The sequence below is a fragment of the Pezoporus wallicus genome, unplaced genomic scaffold, assembly GCF_028554395.1.
Source record: "Pezoporus wallicus isolate ANWC-B61680 ecotype Strahan unplaced genomic scaffold, APGP_CSIRO_Pwel_v1 contig_6658, whole genome shotgun sequence".
In the NCBI taxonomy this organism is placed as follows: Eukaryota; Metazoa; Chordata; class Aves; order Psittaciformes; family Psittacidae; genus Pezoporus; species Pezoporus wallicus.
In genome coordinates, this window is record NW_026642312.1 from 7292699 (window position 1) to 7318412 (window position 25714).

The window sequence follows — 25714 nt, forward strand, 5'->3', positions numbered from 1 at the left end:
TACTGAACGGACTAGAAGTGGCTTTGCTCTGCTTTATTTCATTTGTAACATATTGAGCACAGATGCAAAATAAAATGACCACTAAAAGTTAAAGCACCAAATGTCATCACTAAGTGATCAGCAGTAGGGCAAAGCATCAGACTGACATCTGCAGTGGTTAAAGTAAGCCAATTTGCTGAAAACTCCTGTGTTATATGGCACAGCAATAACGTTCCCCTTAGAGGGTTTAAGTAAGAGATGTCAGTGGAGTCCAACATGTCCCAAGATAATGGACTCCTGCTGCTACACAAATGCTGAGGCATTAAATGTGAGGCATTCACTGAAAATAAATGTTGGAACAAAGCCAAGAGTTTTTTTTTCTAAACTGTGAGGCATTTGTAATGTAAGCAATTATGTACGACAGGATGTCATATCTGTATGTCTTAGGCACTTTATGAAACATGAGGTCAAAGGCACAAACTGAAGTGCACTGAGTGCGTTATGGCACTTGAAGAACAATTTTCTTAATGTGCTGAAAAATGAGTTCCAATATATGTGGGGTTATTATCTCATATCTTTACCCATCATAAAATCACTTTGTTTGCTAAAAGCATAATCTTGGGGTCCTCACTTGGGCAAAGCTCCCACTGATCTGAACAAACTAACAGTCAGATAAGAACAGAGGTCTGGGAGAACGTTTTTCAGTCTTCCTGGATGAGAGTAAACATGGTGTCATGGACAGCTGAGCGCCAGAGTTTCTTTTATTGCACCCAACTATGTAAGCACTCCTTTGAGAGCACCAGTTCTCTTCTTCTACTGATTAGCTAAAGACTCTGCAGAGACTGATTGATGGACTGATTAAAAAAATGAGGACCAAATTCAAAAGAAAAAGCCTCAAAGAATATGGGCAGTTGATATCAAACTGCTGCAGGACTCCAGCAAAAGAAAATGTCTTCAGGCTTTAAGAACACTGGGAGCTAATGAACAAGGTTGACTGTAATAGTTATTATTCTAACAAAACCCCACGGCCTCAGCTGCATTCAGCATTGCCTAGCCTATCTCCATTTACTAGCATTTCCATTTACCATTTCCAAATTACCATTTGCTACCAAAACCACCATGACCTTAGAGGTGCAGAATAGGCCCAAGGCTAGTGCTTTTGGGTATGCAGCATGTACCAAACATTAAAATTATCTGATGAGTGTTAGCTACCTTCTACTACCCTATAGTACTTTGAAAGGTGCCGTTAAAAAAAGGTGGTAATATAGAAACACTTATTTCCAGACTTTCATTCTGCAGAGAAATGTGGCTTTTTTCCACCAAGTTACAAAAGTTTCTAAACTCACAGCATAACAGAATTAAGGAAACTTCAAACAGAGAGCACCAAAAGCACATGCATGTGATTACACAGGAGAAAAGAATGCCTCTCACCCATTGTGCTCTTCCTCTTGTCTTCCCTCTCTTCTGTCCTGTTTGGGATGGCAGGAGTGGGTGGAGCAGATGCAGTTGGTGGAAGAGGGGCACGCCTCTTCTTTTTCTGTAAATCGTTTAGGGATCCTCCTTGTGAAATCTAGCAAAGTTGGAATAGGCACAGTAAAGGAAACGTTTTGTTGATGTTGTAAATTGTTAGCAACAAAGTATTTGTCATAAGACCTAATTTCTGAGCACAGGATACTTATAACGAGCATTTATAGTGCCAATAAGAGATGAAAAAGACAGAAGAGGTATAATAACATTGAACTTGGAGAAGGAAAGGGACAAGAACTGCAGACGAATGTCCCATCAGTAACACCAGTCTGGTAGACATTTGATGTTTGTGGTAAAAGAGAACTAGAGAGCCCAACATTCAACAATGCATAGAATGACACTACATGTGTTGTTAAACTCAAGCCATAGTATAATCTTGTTTTGCATTGGTTTCTTCAAACCTTAAATTATGGTTCAATAATCCAGTCGGTATGTGTACGGAATAAACTACCTTTCTTTTCTTTCCCTCTCAAAGTTTTGTTTAAGGACTTCTGAGAGAAGAATCAGAACTGAAAGTTTGCTTGCATGATGATATGAAATCATACTGTACTCTATTTACTTCTACTGGACTTCACAGACATACTTCTGATGATCCGTAACACCTCAGTTTCCAACAATGGCACATGCTGGTTGGTAAGCCAAGACTACATTGCTGTTTATGCTGCTTTTAAAAACATGACAAAATTTATTACAAGTGACTTGGGTTTTACTGGGTTGCATAATATTTTCTGTAGCTTGTTGGAACTTAGCTCTTAATTTCTTTTTCTGGAAAAATAATAATAACAAAACCATGCAGGAAAATCTGTTGAATTCTTGTATTTGAAGGGTACTAACAACACTAGACGGAACCAGGCTTAGCTGAGGCAGAGGGTAATGGGAGCTGCCCACACATGGCATGCTGTTGACGTTCCTGAGTCTTCACTTGTGTGACTTCACTGCTCTGTTCATCCTGATACACCCCATAGCCTAAGGTATCTAATATACAGAACTGCCTGGTGGTTTGCTAGTATTTCAAAGGCCTCAACAAGAACAATAATAATAATATTTTCTTTAATCCAGAGGACTAATGAACCCTTAAAATACATTTGTTGTGGAAGATTTCATTTAACAAATAATAGCTTCACGCTGCTCAAAGTCATTATCAGAATTAAGAGGAAAGGCACTAATTTATACACATCTGTTCCTACACTGGGTGAGAACTCTGAGAATAAATTAATTTTACAAAGAGTGGGACATGAATAGAGTCTCCCTCACTTTTTAAAAGCACTCAGGAGGGTCTTAGGTTATAAACTACAAACATTCTGTTCCCACCTTTGAGGATAATGCTCTAACCACTGTGTCACATGACAGCTGGACACCCTCTATCCCTTCCTGGCGAACCTATATCTTGTATATGGAGAAACTTGGTAATAAATTGCACTGGCAATAGAGCACATCAACCAAGATGTGCTGCAGCTTTGTAGCAAACTGCTTCTGTAAGATGGAGGGGCTGGAGGTTTGGACAGAAAGGCGTTGGGTCTTTGGAAAGAAACGTGTCAGAGAACAGAATCATAGACTGGTTTGGGTTGGAAGGGACCTTAAAGATCATCTAGGCCATGGGCAGGGACACCTTCCACTAGGCCAGGTTGCTCAAAGCCCCGTACAACCTGGCCTTGAACACTGTCAGTGATGGGGCACTCACAGCTTCTCTGGGCAACCTGTGCCAGGGCCTCACCACCCGCACAGTGAAGCGTCCTGGTCTTATTTCCTACTACCATGTATTATTTCTGCATTTTCCATTAAATGTCCACTAGATAAAACCAGTAAGGCCAATCTAGATAAACTTAGGCACAGTAAATGAGCAAGAATGTCAACAGTAACTTGTGATATTGCAGACTTCAATTCTGGTCATAAAACTGCATGGATTTGAAAAATTCTACTTATCCCCAGAAAAGAGCACAAGGTTAAATGCTCAGGAATGGGTACAGCAAACTTTTAGAGCTCCTCTTAAAAACTTCTGCCCCGAATTTGCTCCATATTAAGCAAATACAGAAGTGAATATCTTCATCACTTCTCCTGATGAAGCGACTGCCTTCCAGGGATTAGGAACTGACTGGAATTGACTGAAGTTGTATCTCATCCCTCCACCCCCCAGTTCCTATAGAATAGAATACCCAGTATTGAGCTGAACATGGGAAACTGTTCAGTGGAACAGACTCATCAGGCTTTGGTTTACAGAGGAGGAATTACATGTAAGATAGCTACCTGATGCTGCATTCTTTTCCATGTCTGTTTTGGGCAATTGGCAAATAGGCACTTGGAAAAAAAATGACATTCGTCTGCGCTCCCTTTCACATACCTGAAGACATGAGCATTTAATACCCTATCTTGATCCTTCAGGATACTGCATTACAAAAGAAGAGAAAATTATCCAAGTGGGGACTTTGATTAATATGACTGCAAAGTTTCCAAAATTCAGCAGCTATGAAGAACTTCAATCATCTGGGAGACAGGCAGCATCTGAACCTCCCCGACACTTCACAAGCACAAGTCACAACTTTAGCTGTTATTTAATAGCATTTTGCAGTTTTCACAGTCACTCCTGTCTCTCCAGACAGAAAGGTCATTTTACTTGAGGACAAAAAAATGATGGACTCATGATTCAAAAGTCTAGGAAATCTTGAGAGTCAAGGCAGAAAGTAAGGAAACTTGAGTTTCCCCCTGAAATTACAGAGAGCACTAATTACCTTTCCCCAAGTACCAGATGAGTAAAGGATGTTACTTTGGTAGTCAAATTCCTCAAAGATACATTACTGCGTTACTAAGAAGAAAGGATCCATGTTAGAAGGCAGCTTATGTGTTTCAACTCTATGCCTTCCTATTTAGTTGAATCTGCCAAGGAACATTAGATGTATGGATGAACGTGCTGCTACAGCTAAAGAAAAGGCTAGAAAATAGCTAGTGCGCAACTACAATAACGCAAGTTTGGTCAAATACACACAAAAAAATGCTTTTATTCAACTGTCAGCTAAGTGGAGTGTACTTTAAAAACACTATAAAGAAGATGAAAAGCTTGTTTAAAGCCAGCCACACTACAATGTATATAAGAAGTGTCTAGTTCAAGAACAGGTCATAAAAATTGTTAAAAGTAGTTCTTTAACGCCAACTTCAGTAAACCTACGATGCTAAACATAAATGGAAAAACACACAAAGAACACGCCGTTTCTTTCTTGCAATTGTATATATACAAACCCAACTGAATTTGAAAGTAATTTGTTATGGCTGGCCTCTTCTTTTATGAAGAAATGAAGCCTTAACAACATTATCCGAAGTAATTTTCCATTCAAACTTTGTTACAGGAACTCCTCTGTAGATGTAGCAGAGTATTTCCTACTCTCAACACTTGTGTTCCACCTATGTAGCATTTTTAACTAGGAGAAATTAGTAGGCCAGCTTCTGTTATGTAACAAATACATATTTTTAAAAGATATTAGCAAGTGTTCTTTGACTATAATTAATACCATCAAGTGAGCTAGAAATGAATAAAGTGGGCCAAAAGGACCTAGTTCAGACAAACAGTGTCACTTCTGTTCTTACATTGCTAAGACCATATATGATGCAAAAAACGCATTTTCCATTACATTACTGTCATGGCTCACATGCTGTTTGAAAACCACTTCAAATACTGCAGACAAAATATCTGAGGAATGTGCTGAATGAGTTTTCCTTCTGTGAAAGCTCAACATCTTTATTAAGATTTGAGAGCTTTAGATAAGATTTTAGAATATATTTAGACCAAAACAATGTCATGGGGAGGTTATGTGTCAAAACTGTGTGGAAAAGAATCCTAAACCACTAGGTTCTTGAAATTTTCAATCAGTAACATTTGACAGTCATGTTACTTGCAAAAGGTCTGTGCATACTGCAGGAGTGGATGTGTAAACTGAGTTTGTAAGAGGCCAGTATTTTCTTTGGGTTAAGTTTCACTGAATATGAATTCATGAAGAATATTAATGGAGGCCCAAGGAAGCAAAAGCCACCACCACCAAATTCATCAAGCATTCAAAGGCAAGGAGGTTCTCACACAAAAATCCAATGTGAGCTCCGCTCCTTTGCCTTGCCTGTCCTCTGCTTAGAAGTCAGACATGAGGGTTTTGTATCGACCCTTTCCTATTAATCTTTCTAACGGAAATGTTTATTATGCAAGTAATGCACACATTCTTGACATAGATGGTAAAGAAAAAGGGACTGGGCTTAAGGAAACCTAGGGAAGTGCACACAGGGCATCCCTATTAAATAACTAAGTACTGTAATGTTGTTCTTAACTGCAGTTATATCTTGACTAGTAAAGAACATAGCAACTACCAAGGTGCTCCAAAATGATGATACAGTGAGGTAAAAATCCCTAAGCTAACACTAGAAAAACATCACATTAACTTCTCAACTAGATGCTGAAGGCCACTTGGATGCCTTCTGGGAGCTACTGCCTTCAAGCAATACATTTTGCCCATTTACTGAATTAAGCTGAAGGGGGCTTGATATTCTTCAAGGACTACTGTGTTGGGACACAGACATCAGGAGAACAAGGCAAAGGAGAGCTGACGTCTTGGAAGAAGCATAGATACACAAGAGACATGTACTTTCTGCAGGTCTGAGAAAGAGCCTGAAAAAAAAAGCTGAGCAATCAGCTCAGAAACACAACTAAGAATACAAGAACAACTGAAAAATTACCATGGAAAGACTTTCTTGGGCTTGCACACTAAAAGCAATCAGAACCTCCCTGAGTTACCTAGAACAGGTTTTCCCTGAACAACTGCAGGTATAGTAGCTGGCATACAGACTTAACAGAGAAACCCTGAATAATTGATAGACAGATCTAAGCAGTTCTAACCATGCTTTAACAGAAACTCCCTCAGTGGATCTAGTCAAAATGTGATTGTGATGTTACAAAAAAAGTGCATACTTTTGCTTCAAAATCCAAACAACTCTTCCCAATATTTTCATAAATGTTACAAGAAACATTTGTCTTATGGCAACAGATTTTTCCTTTAGTCTCACTGCTATTATTTTGCCATAAAAAAGGAGAAATGGAAACATGAAAACTTAGCAATTTTCCAGGTTTCCTATTTAACAAAACCATCCTTAAAGCTATTTTCTTCCTGCTCATACATCATAGCTACAGGCAATACACATACTCTACCAGCAACAGGGTTATGTCTGGAAAGGATTGTTTTTACGGGATGTCCCATGGTGGTTTAGCACATGCAAATAAAAAATTACATAGCATATGATACAAACTGTTGTTAAGACAGCTCAGATACTCTCTTGCTTCTATATTTTTTTTTAGTGCAATATTACACATCAGGATCTTTTATTGTGCTATAGAATGCATTCTGTCTGATTTGTATACAAAAGTGTCTTGTTCAGGGAATCAGTGAGTGATTGTTTGCAGAAATTATTTTTAGAAGTAAATAAAAAGGATTGGAAAAAGAACACATGGATTCAATCACTACCATGCTCTGACTAAAAACTGGTTTCCATCATCCAACACTGACTAGACACACACTTTGATTTAAGCAGGCCAGACTCTGATACACCTGCTGGTGATGATATCGTGTGGGGTCAGAATGCCTGCAGAATTACAAGAGCGTTTAAATATGATCCACAGAAAAAAATCAGAGCTAATCTGTAACTAAACAAACAATGGCATAATCTCAAACTATGGGTGGGACCATCACAACCCTCTTCCCTTCATAAAGAATTTAAGAAATCTTGACATAATTAAGAGCCATTTTACAAGTAAAGAAAGAAGAAAAGACACGTATTTTATTAACCAGTTCTAAACTCCTGATATAACCATAACTGCACTGATGCTTTATAGCACTGTATGAAAGACAAGTGGTAGGTTGGTATGTCAGTAAGATTTATGGTTTGAGAGTTTTTAACAATATTTTGCTACGATTTTGTACATAATTTAAAGCAGTTGAGGAGGAGCCGTTCTAAGAAAATTAGAGAGATAAATCTTTCAGCTGCAGAATGGAGACATAAATCTGTCCACTAAGCTTGATGATATAAAAACTATTCTATCCAGCTGATTTTGCATTTTCACAGGGCAACAGATGCTTCAACATGCCTAGCACTAGAAACCACAAGAAGTCCCTACTGAACATTAATGTGTCTTAAACAACATTTACTCATATGTCTAATATTCCCTGGACAGGTCATACATTATTAGGCTTTTCACCAGCATACACTGACAAAGGAAAATTCAAGGAGCTCTCAAATAAACTGGGTGCATGAGCAATTCATGAGGCTGACCACTGTGAGCTTCATTGTATTAAATTGCCTATTCAGCACTTAGCTTCTCTACCTTGTTTCCTTATTGGGTAGTACCCATTTCATTTGATTAAAAACTGAATGTTTAATCCACACGCGCATTACAAATGGCACTCAAAGACAGCAGCCTGATGTTTCCCCGAAACATGTTCTGATGTTGTAGAATGCACTTGTATGGGTTATTTAAAATGCATACTAGGATCCCATGCAATCCAGTGACATATTGCGAAACCAAAATACATAGAGATACTAAAAAATCTGGAACATGGAAACAATGCTAAAAGAGGATAATATCTGAAAAACTTATCATTTGATAAGATGCATAGAAATAACTATGCTTTACAAATTAGCAAGCAATTTCTCCTCATTGGTAATTTTAGTTCTGTACATCTTGCTTTTCAGTGTTGGATCTCACAAACCTGAAGATAAAATTAATAATAAAGTTAAAGGGAGATTTAAAGTAAGTTATATAGACAAGCATGGTGTGATAGCAAGACTGACATTTGGACTGACTAGACCCAATAGCTGGTGCTACTCCGGACACGCCACTCCCACATGGAACAAGGTTAGATGAGAGATGCCCAAGCTGCTGCCAACATGAGTTCAAGTCCACAGTATAACACCAACTAACTCTTCAAGCAGGACAGCTGCATTTGTGTTCTGACACAACACTGCTTTGTATCAGGGTGTTCCCTCCTAAGTTTGAAGCTCTGCACCGTGCCTCCTGTACTGCGTTTGGACAATGTGGTGGCTGCACTCTGTCCATACTCATGGCCTTAGCTTCTGAGTTTGCTTTGCAAGGATCAGGCACTGCGTTAAGTGAGAAGTCTGGCTTATAGAGTGCAAATCGAATTGCTTTTCTGCAAATACATTGTAATTAATCTTTTAATCAGATGCCATGAAATATTGTATAGCTTTGCCTACTTTTATGCTGCTTAATTTAAAATTAATTTTTTTGCATTATACAAATCTGGTATTAGAGTTTTGTAATGGAATTTAGTAGTCACTATCAAAAAAAGAAAAAAAAGCTGTGACTGCAAAAACATCTCAGTCTTCATAAAAAAAAGCTCAGCATTGCTGGATTTTACAGAAATTACTATGTTCTTGCTATTTTATTTATAAAATAAAAAAGGTGAAAGCCAAGGATGTCCTTGAATACTCAGCTGACTGGCAACAGAAAGCTAAATCAGTTGACACATGAAAGCCACTACAAGGTGAAGGGGCAAGCTCATTTTTCCATCTGTTTTTATTGAACACACCCTTTGTGAAAAGTCATGGTCAAGGGCAGTTAAAAATTAATGTCATTCTAATCTTTAAACACTTTAACTTGTTCACTTCCATGTGTCAGACAGGAAACTATCCATAAACAAATTTTTGAGATGTTAAATTACTAAGATAGCTGTGATTTCCTTCTTTTGCAAAATCTCATTGCTAGCTGCAATATTATTTCCACTCAGGGAAGTCACTCCACATCACCAAATATTTTCACATGCATTGAAACATGTAGACTACACAAGTCTGCGGATGTTTGCTTTGGCAAAGAATTGAACTTCCTCTGTTTCTCTGAATACAATTTAATCCTCCTCATTTATGTCTTCATTGGGGGGGCGGGAGAGGAAACAACAAAAAACCTCTCAAACACTTAAAAATTGCACTTTAAACCCACCACAAAGCAGTTTACTACTAAGATTCATTTCTCCTCTAGAGAAGTTAAACAAAAAAAGGCAAAAACAACCTCCAAATTTTCATTTCATATTTGTGCTTATCTTTTTAGTTAAAGCAATACAATTAATACGACAAATGAACATGAGTAAGAGTTAAAAATACATAGCAGGACTGCAGCTCATATTTCTTCTGACAACTTTGCCAATGAGTTTGACATGATCAATGTAATTTCTGTGAGTCACTGCCTTTGGGAAAGGCACTGGCTGAAGGGTTTTCTATACCATTTTTAATTCCTCAGTGTCACATCCAGGATTACAGGCTGGCAGATTGGTTGGTCTGCTTGCTTGCCCTTAAAAATCTGAGATGTTGTGAGACAAGTGAAGGTCTGCAAAATTTAGCCTGCATCTTTGTCCAATTTTCTGCCAAAAGGATGGACTGTTGCCTAAGAAGTGTTATGGCTAGAAAGCAGAAGGCAATCACAGAAATGTTTGACCAGGAACAAGGAGAACCATACCCTTTCTATTGCCACTAAGTGACATACCTCCCTGGAGCTTAAGCTTTCCTCCACACTTCAAATTTTCTTCTGTAGAGATAGCCAAGTTGAATTTCTTGTGCTTAGCACCAAGTCCTAGGCAATCACCTCAGAAGTCTTCTCAACTTAGAGAAAAACATATCTGACCTATTCCCTGTGTTCAACCCTCTTATATCAGCCCTCTGCATCTGCAGGCACACAGAATGCCTGGGAAACCTGGTCTGGGCGGTAAGTCAAGTCATAGTTCCCAATTCTTTACCAATTTTGTAGAATCAGGTAATGTAGAATCATCTAGTCCATACCATCCCTTCCTAATGCCCCGCTGCAAATTTCCACTCAACTCTAGCTCCTTACAGCACTTAAGGGCAGCCAGAAGCCTGTTTCTACAACCTTCAGAAAGCAGGAAGAGGGGAATAGCAAAGTGGTACCATGACATCAATAACTAATACTAAATACTAATGAGGACTGTAAAGTAACGTGGCTCTACATCAAGGTACCTTCCCACAAGTATAAGATTTTTATCATCCAAAACTGCAAACAGACTCTGCTGCAAAGACATGTTAGAAAATGCCACCATGGCATGCTTCTTGCTATCTCTGCCTGGAAGTGTCAGCAACACAGAGCTGAGCAAGGCTCAGGGGCTGTCTGTTGCACGCTGCAAACAAAATAAGGTGCCTATTTCTCCCAGTGACCTGCACTGTTCATCCTCTAAAGGCGAAAACCTGAAGTGATATGCAGTCAGAGGAACTGTATTGGTGGTCCCCTCTCCCCTTACTTTTGGGATATTATTGTGAATGTAACTCAAATGACAGCCTGAAGTAGCAGAGAACAGTTTTTATTAGATAATACTTGTGACGTTTTTCCTTGCTTTCTTGTTTGGCTAAACAATGACCTGAACGCCATGCTATTAAAACATTAAATTAAACTTGATTTACACAGAATGCATTTACGTAGTTAATTTTTCTATTCTGTAATTTTTTACCATTTTAATTTAGGATCTAAGAAAGGTGGAGTTACAAGCAAAATGTGAAAAGCGACACAAAGCCAGTTTCTAAATTAAGCACAGTGTTAGGGTCATGTTTCATTGCTTACTGAATGCCAGCTCTTCAGAAGCCTCACTGCTTAAAATCATCTTTGTCTATTAACTTCCCCTAAATACCTTGCCCAACAGAGCCTAATAATTACTTGACACATACTTTCTCTTTAATGAGAGTTAAAGCTTATGATGACATCAGCCTGTCCTATTTGTCTGTGACTTGCAAGCCAGATGAAGTTTACTTACTAAATGTTGCAACCCTGCCAAAATTCAGGGCTGCATAGAACAGTATGTTCCGGCCCTGATGTCTTTCCAGTTTTCAATGAAGTGCTTGACAGAGACCACATGTGGAGGTCAAGTGATAGTATCATGATCTCACCAGATGGTAAGCTGTGGTATTATTCCCAAGGCAGGTAGTATAGCCTGTTTAGTACCAGTTGGCAGGTGATCCATGAACTAACTCACAGCCAGAAGAAACTAGATTATTGCAAAAGATCAAGAATGCTATTGATGTTGGTGAAAAGACTATTCCAAGAATTTTCTTGCACATAATTCTATGACTCAACTCTCAAGATGTACGTTTTCTTGCAAAAGAATAAAAGGATCTATTTTATTAATTGCTATCTTAAATCAGAAGCCCTCCTGTCAAACAAATCTCTTATTCTTGCATGATTATTATGTGATGTACATGAAATGGTAAAATAAAGACACTGCAAGCCACCTTGCCTGGGTTCTTATACACATATCAAGGATCACCAGGTCACTCTCACTTTGATGTTGATTCAGAGGTCATACCTACACAGGTTAGAGTGCACGACTGGACTACTTCGCAGAGAAAAACAGGACAACAGACCATAGAGGAACTGACAAAATTTTGAAATTACACTCTTCCACCCCTCTACAGTAAATAACTGCCTATCTACGTCCAAATCATGAAATACTCACTACTTCACACAGCCCAGCCTTCAATTAAAGCAGATAAGCAATTTAAATCACTCTTAACTTACACTGCTGCCATTTTATGGCCAAAGTTGCAAAAACCTTAATTCTAGTAATGCAATAAAGACACACAGTGGATTCGTCTTACAAAGCAGCAGATTTTTTTCCAGAGGCTGAAGAAGCAGCACTCTTTCAGAAACAGACATAATTTTAAAGCAGACTTTAAAATTCTAAGTTACTCTGGTGCAAAACCTGTTACTTGACCATAAACTGCGTTACAACAGATTCTCAAAGAGTCAGTGTAAATGCAGTCTTACTTCCCCCTGCACTTCTGAGAGGCTGCACCCTCTGGCTGGCATCAAAACCTCCACTGACATTTTGCACCTTGTTGATACTGGCCAAACTTCAGAAAAATATAATCAACTCCACTTAATCACTTCTTGACTGAGAAAACTAAGATTCCTTTTAATTAATTCATCACACTGGGACACCTTACTTTATTTAAAATTACAGGACAAAAGAGTTGGAAAATGAGGGTATTAATTACACAACACCTCTTGGAAAATAAATTGGTCGGCTAAAAACCATTTGCCTAAAGTTATTAAAATGCTTTCTGGAATTTTGTTTTCAAAATGGGACACGCTCTGCTAGTAAACAAATGTGCAGCAACATGATCATTAGGAGCTCTAAACGGGAGGGGTGGTAATTTGGACTGAAACTATGGAATTTCTTTAGATGTACAAAGAAGTATTAAAATGTAACATACCCTTAACTAATACTCTTTGAAGATATTGAGAAAGTAGTTACTACAGTGCATGTGTCATCTAGCTGTAGCCTTTGATAACTACTTTTAAAGAATTAACATGTTGGTTAAGTGCACAAATACCAGAATTAATTTTTACAGCTGTTTTTCTCATAAAAAGAAGTACAAATTACTCCTCTCACTAGCAGCTTTTTTTTGAGCCTTCCTGAATTTGATCCTTTACATAACAGCATCATGTAAAGCATCATACAAAGCATCAGCCATCACTGCACATTTCTCTACTTTCTTCTAATTTAGGCCTGCATCCTTTACCAAAACTAGAATGTACTTCTTCAATGAAATAAAGCATCAAGATTGCACAGTAAATACTATCTGATGTTCTATTGGCTGGTTTCATGTTTGCCACCTGAGCATTGTTTTGTCAGACATGAACAAGTCTGGATACTTCTCATTCAGCTAACTGAATGTCAGCTTTAGAGCTCTTTAGAGAAAACTGAACAGATAACTTCAAATTGAATTTAATTGTTTGGTGTTCTGATTTCCCAGGCATTTACTGTGATGTAGGGCATTTTAAGGACCACAGACCTCTTGTACTACTCACTCTTATTCCTACTACCGGTTCTGGTACATCTTGATAATGAAATCTGCAATAGGAGAGCACAAGTCAGGTTCATCTCCAGTGGAAATACTAAAAAGATAAAACTTTTCAGGTTTACGACCGGTTACAAAGCTGACTGTTTCTATAAAACTTAATGCATGTCATCACAGAATTTCATGTCTATGAAGTGCAATAGTTTGTATATGGCTTTTTTTCAACACAAGGCAATTAACTGAAAGTCATTAAGACAAGCTCCACCATTACACACTTTTAAGAAATATTGCCCAATCCTTTGAGCACAAGTGAACAGATCCAGAAAAGCAGCACACCATAAAAGACCAATTTGACTTGCTATCTCCTGAAAGGTAGAAATATCATCATTTGCTAAGAAAAACAATAGCCCCATCACTGCACAAGTCAGAAGTGTCCCTGCTGTTTTTTCCTCAGAGGACCTGCAAACTAGAGAATATCTGACATGCATGTGGATCTGATATTGATTGCAAATAGAATGGGATCAAGCCTTTCATGCTGCTTTCTATTTTGTATTTTGTATTTTGAGATGCAGTCCAGGGGGCTGAAAATATGACCCTCGGAGTCCTGTAGGGCTCTTCGATATTGCACTTACAATACTAAGTTGCAACATGTATACCAGGCAAGTTGCTTTAGGGCTCATGCTGTAAAATTCTTTTTGCTCATATGATTTCCTTGCAAAACTTACAGCCTCATTCTGCAAGTTTTGCACTTACGAGCACAAAACAAAGAGCGATGATTGGGACTAGCAATCAAAGACAGCTGTTTCTAACAAGAGACATGCCTCATTATCAAATTACAGTGATAAGAAGACCAAGTGAAGTCATTGAGAATGCTGCCAGTGACTTTCCTGGAGTGGTATCAGATCATATGAGACAAATATTTAGATACAAATCTCTTCAGTATTCTCCAAAAGTATCTCTACTGGGTTAGATCAAGGGTTCTGCTCAGGCTTCTGTATCAGACTGCAGGAAGCACCTGGAGGGCAGCAGAAGAAAAGGGAAGAAGGTATGTTCACTACTACCTCCTCCCGAGTATTTTTACATCTATCAACCATCTTCGTAACGGTGACTTCCTGGTGTGGTTTATATTTAAAGATTCACACAGACTGGTCATCCTTGCAGCATTTGTTCATTCTCCTCTTGAGTGTAAGTAAAATTTTTGGCACCCACATCAACCCCTGGCAAGGCATTCCATGGATCTATTGCTCGCATAAAGAACAACACACTTTGGCTTTGTGGGGTTTGCCTCATTCTTACTATCTTCAAATGCTCTTGTAATGGCTGGCTGAATAGTCAAATCTCAAATGAAGAGTCAAGTGAAGAATAATGGTTTACTTAGTTGTCTCCGTATTAGGCTACTCTACACCTTCAATTACACTTGATGCCCTTCCATGAGACTCTTCCCATTCTGTAATACAGAAAATCTGAAACAAGGGGAACGCTACTGTAGTATTTAAGACGGCATAATAAAGTTCACAATACAGTGGTGTAATAAAGATCTGGTTTTACCTTCTTTTCCTCTCCTAAAACATTCTGCATCTGATTTGCTTTTTTGATTGCTGTTGATGTTTGAGCTGCCTTTTTTCAAAGAAGTATGTCTCATGATTCTAAGATCTTCCTAACTGGTTATTGCCACCTTAGAGACCAATATTTTACAAGGTATTAGGGAAAATTCAGAGTGGTGTTTTTCTCATGTGTATCACTTCACACCTCCATAGAATTTTACTTGTTTTCACCTGCAAGTGCTGCCAGCAGTCAATCTCATAAGGTCGTCCAACAGTTTCTTTCTCAGCCTTTGTACTATCTGGATAACTCAAGTACCAGCAACAAACTGTCACTTTACTGTTTTTTCCAGGTCACTTCTTAATATGATGAACATGGATCCTTAAATACCCTAAAGCTGTTGCAACGTTCCACCACTAGATGAGCAGATTATTAACTCCTAACCCGTGACTCTTCTCTTCTTTACTGTCAGTTATTTAAGAATAAAATGACCCTCCTCCTTATGGAATGGAGACTTGATTTCCTTAAGAAATCCCTGGTGAGGGAATTTTGTGGAAGCTTTGTAGGAACCCAGACAGACTGTATCAACCAGATCACACATATCCATCTGTCTGCTGCATGCGTCAAGAGCACTCTAAGAGAGTTGTAAGGTAAGGTTTCTGTTTTACTAAAGCTATATTTACCCTGTTCATTATCTTCACAGATGACAACTAGTTAAATTTTCTATTACATTTCTATTAATTTTCCCACTATAAGCCATGTTGGGAGACTTACGGTTTTCTTTATTTCCCGCAAACTTTGTAAATGCCAACTCTCACTTTTTTTGTTTTCCTCTCCTCCTCTGAATTTCTTTATGAAAACCCAAAATGTGGCACTGGTAGCATTTAGCAACACTATTCTATTTCCTCTATTTCTTTGCTCCACACAGTAGAAAGAGACTTAATACACAGTTATTTTGTAAAATCTTTTCCGTTTCAGATAGCACTGCAGTCTCTGGTGCATCATCCTGAGAATACTTTGCACAGCTGCTGCTCAGACAAAGGAATTAGAGCACACTCTTCAGACAAAGGAACTAAAGCACGTTCCTTATCTATGTTACTGGACAAGCTCCATGTTCATTATCTGCCTATGTGGACAACCTTAACCTGTGAAAGATGTAAAGCAAACTTGAAGTGCTTTATCATCCTAGGAGAACAGTAGGCAACTCTCTAGCCAAAGAGCAAGGCAGTGTTTATATCAGTGTGGCAAAATAAATGATTTCTTTATAAAATATGTATTTATTTATAAAATAGATGTCTTTATGAGCAAATGAAAAAGACCCCATCATACCCATAAACTCAACATCTACAGAAATGCATAAATGAAGTAAATAAGCTTCTAAGGAAAATTTCAGACAGAATAACTGGAATAAAAGCCCCAACGAGAGAACCCACGACAGATACTCAAAACCTAACGAAAAGTACTTACAGCCTAGTACATCCAAAATAAGTGAGTGCTACATGAATTTGATGTGAAATATAGAGAAATAGATGCAATCTCAATTTGTAATGGGTTTACCTATTAACTACATATATATCCATATTAATACACAGAAAGACTCAGCTACTCTTTGACCTCACCAAAATACTGCCTCATGCCAACTGTATAAGAAGTCCCCAGCTTCTCAGTCTGGCATCGCACAGCAGTACCATGTGCACTCCAGCAACTAACATCAAAACTGTAATACAAAACCTAGGAATACAGCATGACTTAACAAGTTTTCTTAGCAGCTGTACTACCCCTCTATCATCTCAAAAACTCTGGAAATTTTTGAGAAAAAGCATTTTTCATGAAGATTCAATATCCCTGCCCTCATCACAAAAATGCTATTAAGAGATACCACACATCACCTGAGAACTCTAGCAAGTCTACCATGAAAACTGAAGATAGCTTTGGCTAACACACATGATATCCTCAGTTAACAAACACAAGCTAAGGAGCTTTTAAAAACACACAGCATACACATTTCAGGACTTCTTTGTGCACAACAAGAAAATGAAACCAGAAAAAGAACAAACCCAGTTATTAAATAACTTTAAATCAACATTTTAAAAAACATTAAAAAATCAGTCAAGTGTTCTCCCTTCTCCTTCAGAACAAACCCTGCTTTCGTATCCTTATGGAACTTATAAAAACCTGAGAAGTAACCTAGAAGATGCAGTATTTTGTAGAAGTAAAAGACATTATGAAAACCAGCTTTTTCCTACAGCAGAAACTGATTCATTGCATCCTTCCTCAGAATGTGAAAAAAGTATCTGTTATTCTCAAAAGAGACTTCTAGATGTTCCACAGAAAAAAAAAACCCAACAAAGCAAAACAAAAATATATTCACAGAACACTTGAGAAAGGAAATGTGTCATAAGAGAAAGGTTGAGAAGACCTCACCCAGAAGACCTCCGAGTCAAAAGAAACCTCCCTTCCTCTCTGAAAGATGATAAAAAAAACATGCACTCATATCTTGTTGACTTCTAGTAGACATTTCTGGCTTAGGTGTAACCTAAGAAAGGGAGATAACTAATCTAAGTCCATCCAGCCTTTTACTGAATTCTTGGCTCCTAATTTAAGCTGAATACAACTGTCAGATGGTCTACACCAGGAACTGCTCACTACCTTTCACATTTTAAAGAAGTATAATACAAGAATTCATACAGACTTCACCTTATACGGAAAAAAAAACCATAAGGCAAAAGGGAAGAAAATACCTACAGCATAAGGCTATTCTGCTGAAGTATGAAATCCAAACAACCCCTCCCAGAAATACAACCACAATAATTTCTACAAAAACAGGATTAACCAACTAGGCAAATTTAAAGCAAATTGAAACTTTTCTTTTCTGGACACAGGACTCTGATAAGAGTGAAGCTTTCACAACAATGAATTACAGCAGATGCACAAAGGAAGAGGTAGAAGGCAGTAAGGTAGTGAGAATATGGTGCTTCTAGAGGTGTTCACAGCATACGTTAATCAAGCAGGTTTAGACACCTGCCTATGATAAATCTCAGTTCATGGTAGATGTTCTCATGCAGTTGTGCATGTTCTGTCCCTCAACTTTCCTACAATTGCAGTGCCAGCTGCTACCATGCCTCTCCCATAAAAGGATGCTTTTGATAGTCCAAGAAAATTTGTGAGTAAAAAAGTCTGTCATCCATACAAACATAGGTTCTTTCTACGCACTCATCTGTTTCTCAGAAGGAAAGCCAACTGCAGTGTTATTACTATCTGAAATACCAGATTCACCCAAAAAACCCAGGTTCACAGCAGATTTAAGAAACTTTAACTCACAGGACACACAGATGGACAGCTCTACTGATGGCATCCTTACTGACACAAATGTACATATTAGGAATATACCTTACTCTACACTGTTCTACAGGACCTGTATTCATTGCTTTAGAGATTAATTTGCAGCCATAGGAAAATATGTCATTTTGAAAACCTGAGGAGAACAGCAGTAACAGTGTGATTAAATACTGATCAAGATTCTCCTTGCAGTCAGCTAACCACAAAGCTGTGGCATTAAATTATGAAGAAGTAAGGTGGAAGAATGATAATCATTTTGTGCAAACATGGAAGAAAGATATCTGTGCAAAATAAAACAAAACCAAACCCTGCTGTGCTGGGGGAACATTAGTGGAAGAAAATGCTGGCTTTGCTCAGATTTTTATATTAACAATCTCAATTTAAACTCCTTTTGCAACAGAAGGTGGCATAGTGAAAAATAATATGATATTAAAATCACAGTGGCCAGATACCGAGTTGCTGAGCAACCAGACGTAGCTTCTGACATCTTAAAAGTTCAGAAAACATCAAGCTACAAACTCAGCTTCCTAATTACGGACAGCTGAGCTAACCATTTCTAAAAAACTTGGCCACTGTTTCAGAATACATTTTACTTCTAAAGAAGATAATGAGTCACATTTCAAGTGGCTTCCAAGTCCATGCCTGTACCATAGACACATACACGTGGGAAATCTGAGAACTGCAAATTCAGGGACTGATTCTGGAAATCTGGGTGAGACTATGGTTTAATAACGCTTTGAGCAAATTTAGTATGTTAATAATGATTTCAATATAATTTCATTCATGTATTTCGTTCACTGCCTGTCCTTTATTTTTACTACTTGAACATTATTCTGTGGTTCTTGCTGGTAGAATGTATTCCAGGTATGTTTTCACTATATGCTGCCATCATTTCCATGCCATCGAATCACAGAATCTTAGAATGGTTTGGGTTGGAAGGGACCTTAAAGATCATACAGTTCCAACCCCCTGCCACAAGCAGGAACAACTTCCACTAGACCAGATTTCTCAAAGCCCCATCCAACCTGGCCTTGAACACCACCAGGGATGGGGCAGCCACAACTTCTCTGGGCAGCCTGTGCCAGGGCCTCAGCACCCTCACAATAAAGAATTTTTTCCTAATGTCTAATTTGAATCTCCCCTCTCTCAGTTTAAAGCCATTGCCCCTTGTCCTGTCACTACATGTCCTTGTAAAAAGTGCCTTTCCAGATTTCTTATAAGTCCCCTTTAGGTACTGGAAGCTACTCTAAGGTCTCCCCGGAGCCTTTTCTTCTCCAGGCTGAACAAAATGAAATGTCATTTACAGCCTGCAAGGTTGCCTGCATATGGGTTCAATGGCTTTCAGTGGGACATTTCACTAGAGTACCTCCTTCTTTTGACACAATCTTAAAATGCTCAATCAACCAGAGGGGACTTAAGCTTTTGATCATATATTGGTTTACGTATAAAAGGACAGTGAATAGTACTGTAACACAAATTCTGCTGTGAGAAAAGCATCCCTATCAAAGGCATAAAAATGCTACTAAATGACTAGGATGCCTAACCCAGTGTCCTGCCAGCTCTGCAGCACTCCTAACAACGATTGCCAGGAGAATCATAATTCTTTCAAGTGCAATATTCACTGGGAACAGGGGAACATACATCGCAGGAGGCTGCTATCTGCCACAGAAGTACAGAAAGACTTGAAAAGGAAAAAAAAAGAAAAAAGAAAAATCCAGTGTGGTGGTCAGTATTTGAAATCAACTAAGGTGGCAAAAATAGTATTTTGTCTGCATTTCCACATATGAAATTTCTTCCCATTTAATAAGATGTACAGCAAATACTGAAAGTATCTTCTCTTTATAAATAAGAAATCTGGCAAAGTTTTAGTATGAGTACCTTTTCTCCTCCAGAAAAGATATGATAGACTCTTTTATATTTGTTCATGTTAAAATGATTCTCTTAAAGCTGAACTTTACGTTTAGGCATAAAATTGGTGAAAAATAAACTAGAAGCAGGAAGAAAGAAACCTGTCAGCAATGATCTGAGCAAGCCTTTGACTCTTTTTGGCTGCAACATTCCTTTTTATTTACATGAGTAAGCCTCTTCAATGACTAAATTATTAGTGGTGACAGAACATCTGCTGTGATCAAACACTGAGGGCAGGTAGTCTTCTCTAAAGATATGGCCTTGACCAAGAATGGGGAGTCAACAACCCAAGTTTAAGATCTGGATGGAGAGGAGAGGAACGTATGTTAGTTTATCTACAGTACATCCAGGAAACTATATAAACACGGAAATAAACCTGAAAACTGTGTAGTTTTATAACGGACTCAGTTTACACTGTGCGTGTAGGAGACTTCATAATTCTGCTAGCACATCATCTTAAGTGCTGTGATAGAGAAAAGGTATTGTTTGCAAAGGAGAGTCAGTTTTTCCTCACTCCTACACTGCTCAGGCTCTGCTCTCTGAATGGTGTGGTCTTCATCTCCCAACTTAAGGAAGGAGGGAACCTCCTTGCTTCTAAAGTATCCAGCTTTCTGGCTTTTCATACTGGTAATGTTGCCATACCCTGTTCTTTTGAGAAGCATTTTTTTTTTCAAGTGACTTCTCGTTATCCTAAATAGCATCACTTGGAAGATGTTTAAGATAAGCAGGGGGGAAGTCTCCAGGGAAGAAATCTGTAGATTCTTTTCTTTGACTTTGCATTCCTTTGCAAACTACTTAATGCATGTTCAGCACACTGAAACATTGCTCAGTTGTGCTCTGACCAGAAATAAATATTTTCTAGAGGAGATTTAAAACAGTTACAGAGGAAACATTACCTTCAAACAGACATGGAAAACTAATGACACTGCACTAAAAAGTAATTAAAGTTACTGCAGGGGCTTTGCCCTCAAGGAGGTAAATTACTGTAAGCCCCACAGAAGCAAAAGCTGCAATATGGTAAAATTATATTCCAGCAATCCACCTATCCAGAAAAGTGAAAGGAGAAAACCTAAACATATAAAGCATAAATTAAAACACCCCAGTCTTCATACACATGGAAATTTCTGATTGCAACCACTAAGCAAGGAGATGAGATGCATATTCCTCAAGGAATCCATTCATATAAAGAACACTGAATGCTCTGGAGCTGAACAACAGGTTAAAAATTACAGGCTTATTGTGTTGGGAAGTCAAACTACAGGTATTCATAACAGCTATAGTATTTGCTTTTCTATACAGCTTTCTGGGATCAGATAGTTAAAAAAGAAAAAACCTTCTGAACCACCTTTTTCATTTTCTATTAATGTGCTAGCTTCACTGGAAATAAACATGTTCCCCTTTTGTAGGATTTCCTGTTAGTAACAGTTGCACATAAATAAAGTTTTCTAAACAAACATCTTATCTTTTTATGGAAGGAAGTTCATTAATAAGGAATTGACGTCCTTCCTTGAAAAAAAGACCACTGCTAATTTTTTCCCATAAACTAAAGAAATCAACTTACACCCTGAGATTTTTTCCTCCACTTTCACAGCAAACTGGATAGTCTGCACGTAGATAAAACAAAACTATTTGGGTTCTCTTATAAACAATACGTCTGTTGCTACCTTGCCACACAATACTGAATACTTAATCTCTTCACTTGGTTCATGGAACTTGTGCTTCATTTCAACTGTACTACACACATTTCTGTTCAAACTGCAGGGCACCCTGTGAACACCTTTCAGCCTAGGAACTTCAGAGGCACACCATAACTGTTTAATATTTTGACCTATGCAACCATTTTCAGAAAGACGTCCTTTACCCAACAGATGCAACTGTGCAATCCAACTCTAACAACTGTGCCCATAATCTGCTTTGCTCTTCATTGCCTTTGTCAACTACACAAGACATTTCTATTGCCCAAAATTAACTCTGTCACAGAAAAATGTCTGATGCAACCTTCATCTGTTTTCCTTCTCCAAAATGGCTTTTTCCTTTAGACTAAGAGAATTTGAAATTGACACCGTACTGTATGCTACTTGTGATAAATAAAGTACTTTCCTCCTAATGCCTTCAAAAAGTCAGCACTTTAATCTATCAGCGGCCATGATGGAAATATAAACATTAACTTGTTTAAAGAGAGTTTATATTATGTATATATTATATGCAACAGAATTTAAGATATCATGGCCACACTGCAGGGAGATGAGCCTAAGAGAATGGCAAAATTATATAGTCTGTGGCTATCATACCTGTAGAAACTTAAGAGTTATAACGCCATAGTACTTTTGTAGTAAAAGATCTATTTATTTCAAATACAGTGTTTAACTCTGGAAGACACAGTAAACCTCATCAAAATACTTACAGTAGGAATTGCAAAAGGAAATTTCAAAAAGTGCACAAAATGTTGCAACATTGTGGTTTCTCTTCAGTTGTGTCTATACATGAGTGCTATTTCAAAGGCACCTAGTCCGATTCTGAAAGATAAAACACTGGTATATTCCAGCATTCATACTTTTAGAGATCTTAAGAATGGGAAAATAAGGTTCCACAGTCCTTTACGAAGAGCATGCACTGACTTTAGCTGCACAATGCTTCACTGGAGAAGGCATTTATTTACCATATGTCTTAATGCAGATATGCAAGAGTCACAGAGAGTGAGGTTGTGCCCTAGTCTTCCCCTCTATACTGAACTTGAAAGATTCATTCCTGACTCCATTTTGCACTAAGACAGCTTTCAAAAGATCAGTTTGCTGTACAGGTGATAAGTCCTAAGCAGATAAGAGTCAGTCCGTGTTACACAACCTTGAAGGTATTGGCTCCTTGCGTTCTTATTTGGCATGGCTTTATATACTAACTTTTACAGTATTATATTTAAAATGTATTACTTTTGTTGATGGTGGAACCAGAAGTCTTAATGTGCTTGTGCATGTCTAGTAACATACACACCTGAATGTCACTATAAAAACAAGAACAATTTCCTTTTCCCTTAACTCTATTCTTTTCAAAGGGTTACATCCTCGGAAAGGTTTTCCCCCATTTCTGTTTAATTCTTGATAACTGGATTGAGGAACAGTGACCTTTTCTAAAAGCAAAACCAGAGCACTGCTTTGAAAGGTCACATGGCATGACTCAGAAAGCAGAGCAGATCTTCTGGTATCCCACAGTAGTACCTGAAACAGGGATGTAGGCCTTACAAGCTTCTGGGCAAAACAGTACAAAGGAGATTTTTGTCAGTCACTAGAACTGTCACTCATTTTCAAGGACTGTCCTGGCCAATAAGGACACCAAGTCACTCTATACAATTTCCAGCTTTTCTGCCTTATTTTTTCTTCACTCTCCTTCTTTTAGCATAAGGCCTCACAAAATGTTTCTGAACTAAAACAGGGGAAGTTTAGATTGGATATAATGAAGGAGATCTTTACTGTGAGGGCGGTGAGGCATTGGAATGGGTTGCCCAGGGAGGTTGTGAATGCTCCATCCCTGGTGGCGTTCAAGGCCAAGTTGGACAAAGCCTTGGGTGACATGGTTTAGTGTGAAGTGTCCCTGCCCATGGCACGGGGGTTGGAACTGGATGATCTTAAGGTCCTTTCCAACCCTAACTATTCTATGATTCTATGATTTAGAAAGAGTCCTGACATGGGATAAAACTTGAGGCAGTCTCAAGAAAGCTCAGTGAATATGTACAAAACTCCAAGATTTCTGGTAATTTTATTTTGCAAGATCAAGAGTTTTGGTGAGCCACAGCTAATGGCTAGTCACGGTATCTGTGAATTACTTTAGCTCTGACAAATGAACTAATGGTAGCCAGCACTTCAAGCAAAGCAGCTCATTCTGCGGTGTCACTGTTACCTGTGCTGCTGTCTTTTCTTGTCCACTCATCTCCACGTTCTGCAATGCAGGTGTCGCAACCGGTGGAGGAGGTGCTCTGCGCTTTTTCACTTCTGGGTTTGCTGTCATTCCTGAGATGTTACCAAGGGACAGTGATGAACCCAGGCTACTGGAACGAGAATTCACCGAAGGGGAATTTGGTGCAGTGGAAAAACCCTGTAAATGGATTAACATCTTGGATTAACATCACTTTCTAGAAACAATGGGAAAGAAAGAAGGAAAACAAAACACATCTGCTTAGCGTTTAAACAATGATATGAATAATCATGTATGTTCCTCTGCCAAACCTGCTGAATTGCAAACTGTAACTTTTGGAAACTTCTAAAGATCAACTGGAACAAAGCTTATAGGCAGTAAGTCACGAGGCATGATAAGCACCTACTGCAGTTTAACAGTAGTATTGACGGGAACACTACTGCTGCTTGCTATTTAAAATATATGCTTCATCAGGATACATAGTTACGGTTATCCAAATACATTCACAGCTGTATTTAAATTACAAGCAATACACATTTCTGAAAGCAAGAGATGCTCATAAATTGGAACACTGTATTAATCACACGCTGTGTCCCAGACTTGTCTATTTTATTATCAATATGCCTGATTTACTGGAGTCTTCTCTGCATATTTATGTAAGAGAAACTCTGCTGTAATCAATTTCCAATATGCATGATCAAGCATAATAATTCACAATCTACTGAAAACAACCATTTCACCTGGTCAAAAGAAGCCCTGTGGACAAGCACCACTCTGGATTTTAATAAACCCAGATGAAAGAAGCAGCAGAAAATATTTAATTATTCCTTAATGTTAAAAATTACTTTAGTTCTCACTAAAAACTTAATGAAACTAATGGAAAAAATTTCACTGATTTCAGACTCAGGCCTTCATATATTTTTATATCAATACACAGATAGAAATATATGCAGTCTTATAGCAGTAAATCTACAATAGGAAAGACTGGGAAGCATGATTACTTGAAAATGTGCATTTTTAATTTAGTTTTGACACTAAGATTCAACATAATTAATTTTTTGGATCTGCTAATAAAGACCTAAGCAAAAACTTTTCCCTCAAACCTGTGAGTCACCTTTTGCTATTTTTAATTAAGAGAAGCATCCATATTAAATTAAAGATTTTACTTTTTAATTAAGTTACGAGACGGTCGCTTCTCAGAAATGGCTTCTGTGAAATCACCAGATACCAATCCACCATGAGCTGGAGCAGGATACGAATTCCGGAAGCACAGGCTGATAACCATGGTTGATAAGGCTGTTCTTAGCACAACAGAACATGCAACTGCATTTGCAAAATTCACTCATTGAGGACATAAAGCTCTTAGGCAGAATTTGGTCCAAAACTAGAGAATACATACAAGCAGGAAACTTGAGACCACCACAAATCCCATCACTTTCCAGATAAAAGAGGCAATTCTTTAAACCCAAGTTCTCCAACCTGGAAAGTGCTGGAAAATGCTTTGCATTGCTGTGGTGGATATGTGGCTTACTGTAAGAATGTAAGTTTCAGTGAATTTGATTAGTGACATGGCATGATAATTCCTTTCCACAAGTGCCAAGTGCAATCTTAGATAAAAATAAAAAAAAAAAAAAGGGTCAGCAAGCTCAAAAAGGCAATTATTTTCATTTTA

At 38.1% G+C, this 25714-nt stretch overlaps 1 protein-coding gene across 11 annotated transcripts in view; it reads right to left on the reverse strand.

Moving 5' to 3' along the window:
• Positions 1-25714, reverse strand: part of COBL (cordon-bleu WH2 repeat protein) — a 164026-nt gene that overhangs the window by 50065 nt on the left and 88247 nt on the right. For 10 of the 11 annotated variants that reach the window (XM_057428765.1, XM_057428766.1, XM_057428768.1 and 7 more), the window contains 2 exons: positions 24028-24222; positions 1411-1549 (listed from right to left, as the gene is read on the reverse strand). In XM_057428765.1, the coding sequence (XP_057284748.1) occupies positions 1411-1549; positions 24028-24222 (334 nt within the window). The remainder of the gene's footprint in view (positions 1-1410; positions 1550-24027; positions 24223-25714) is intronic. The other variant, XM_057428770.1, reaches the window with a different exon arrangement.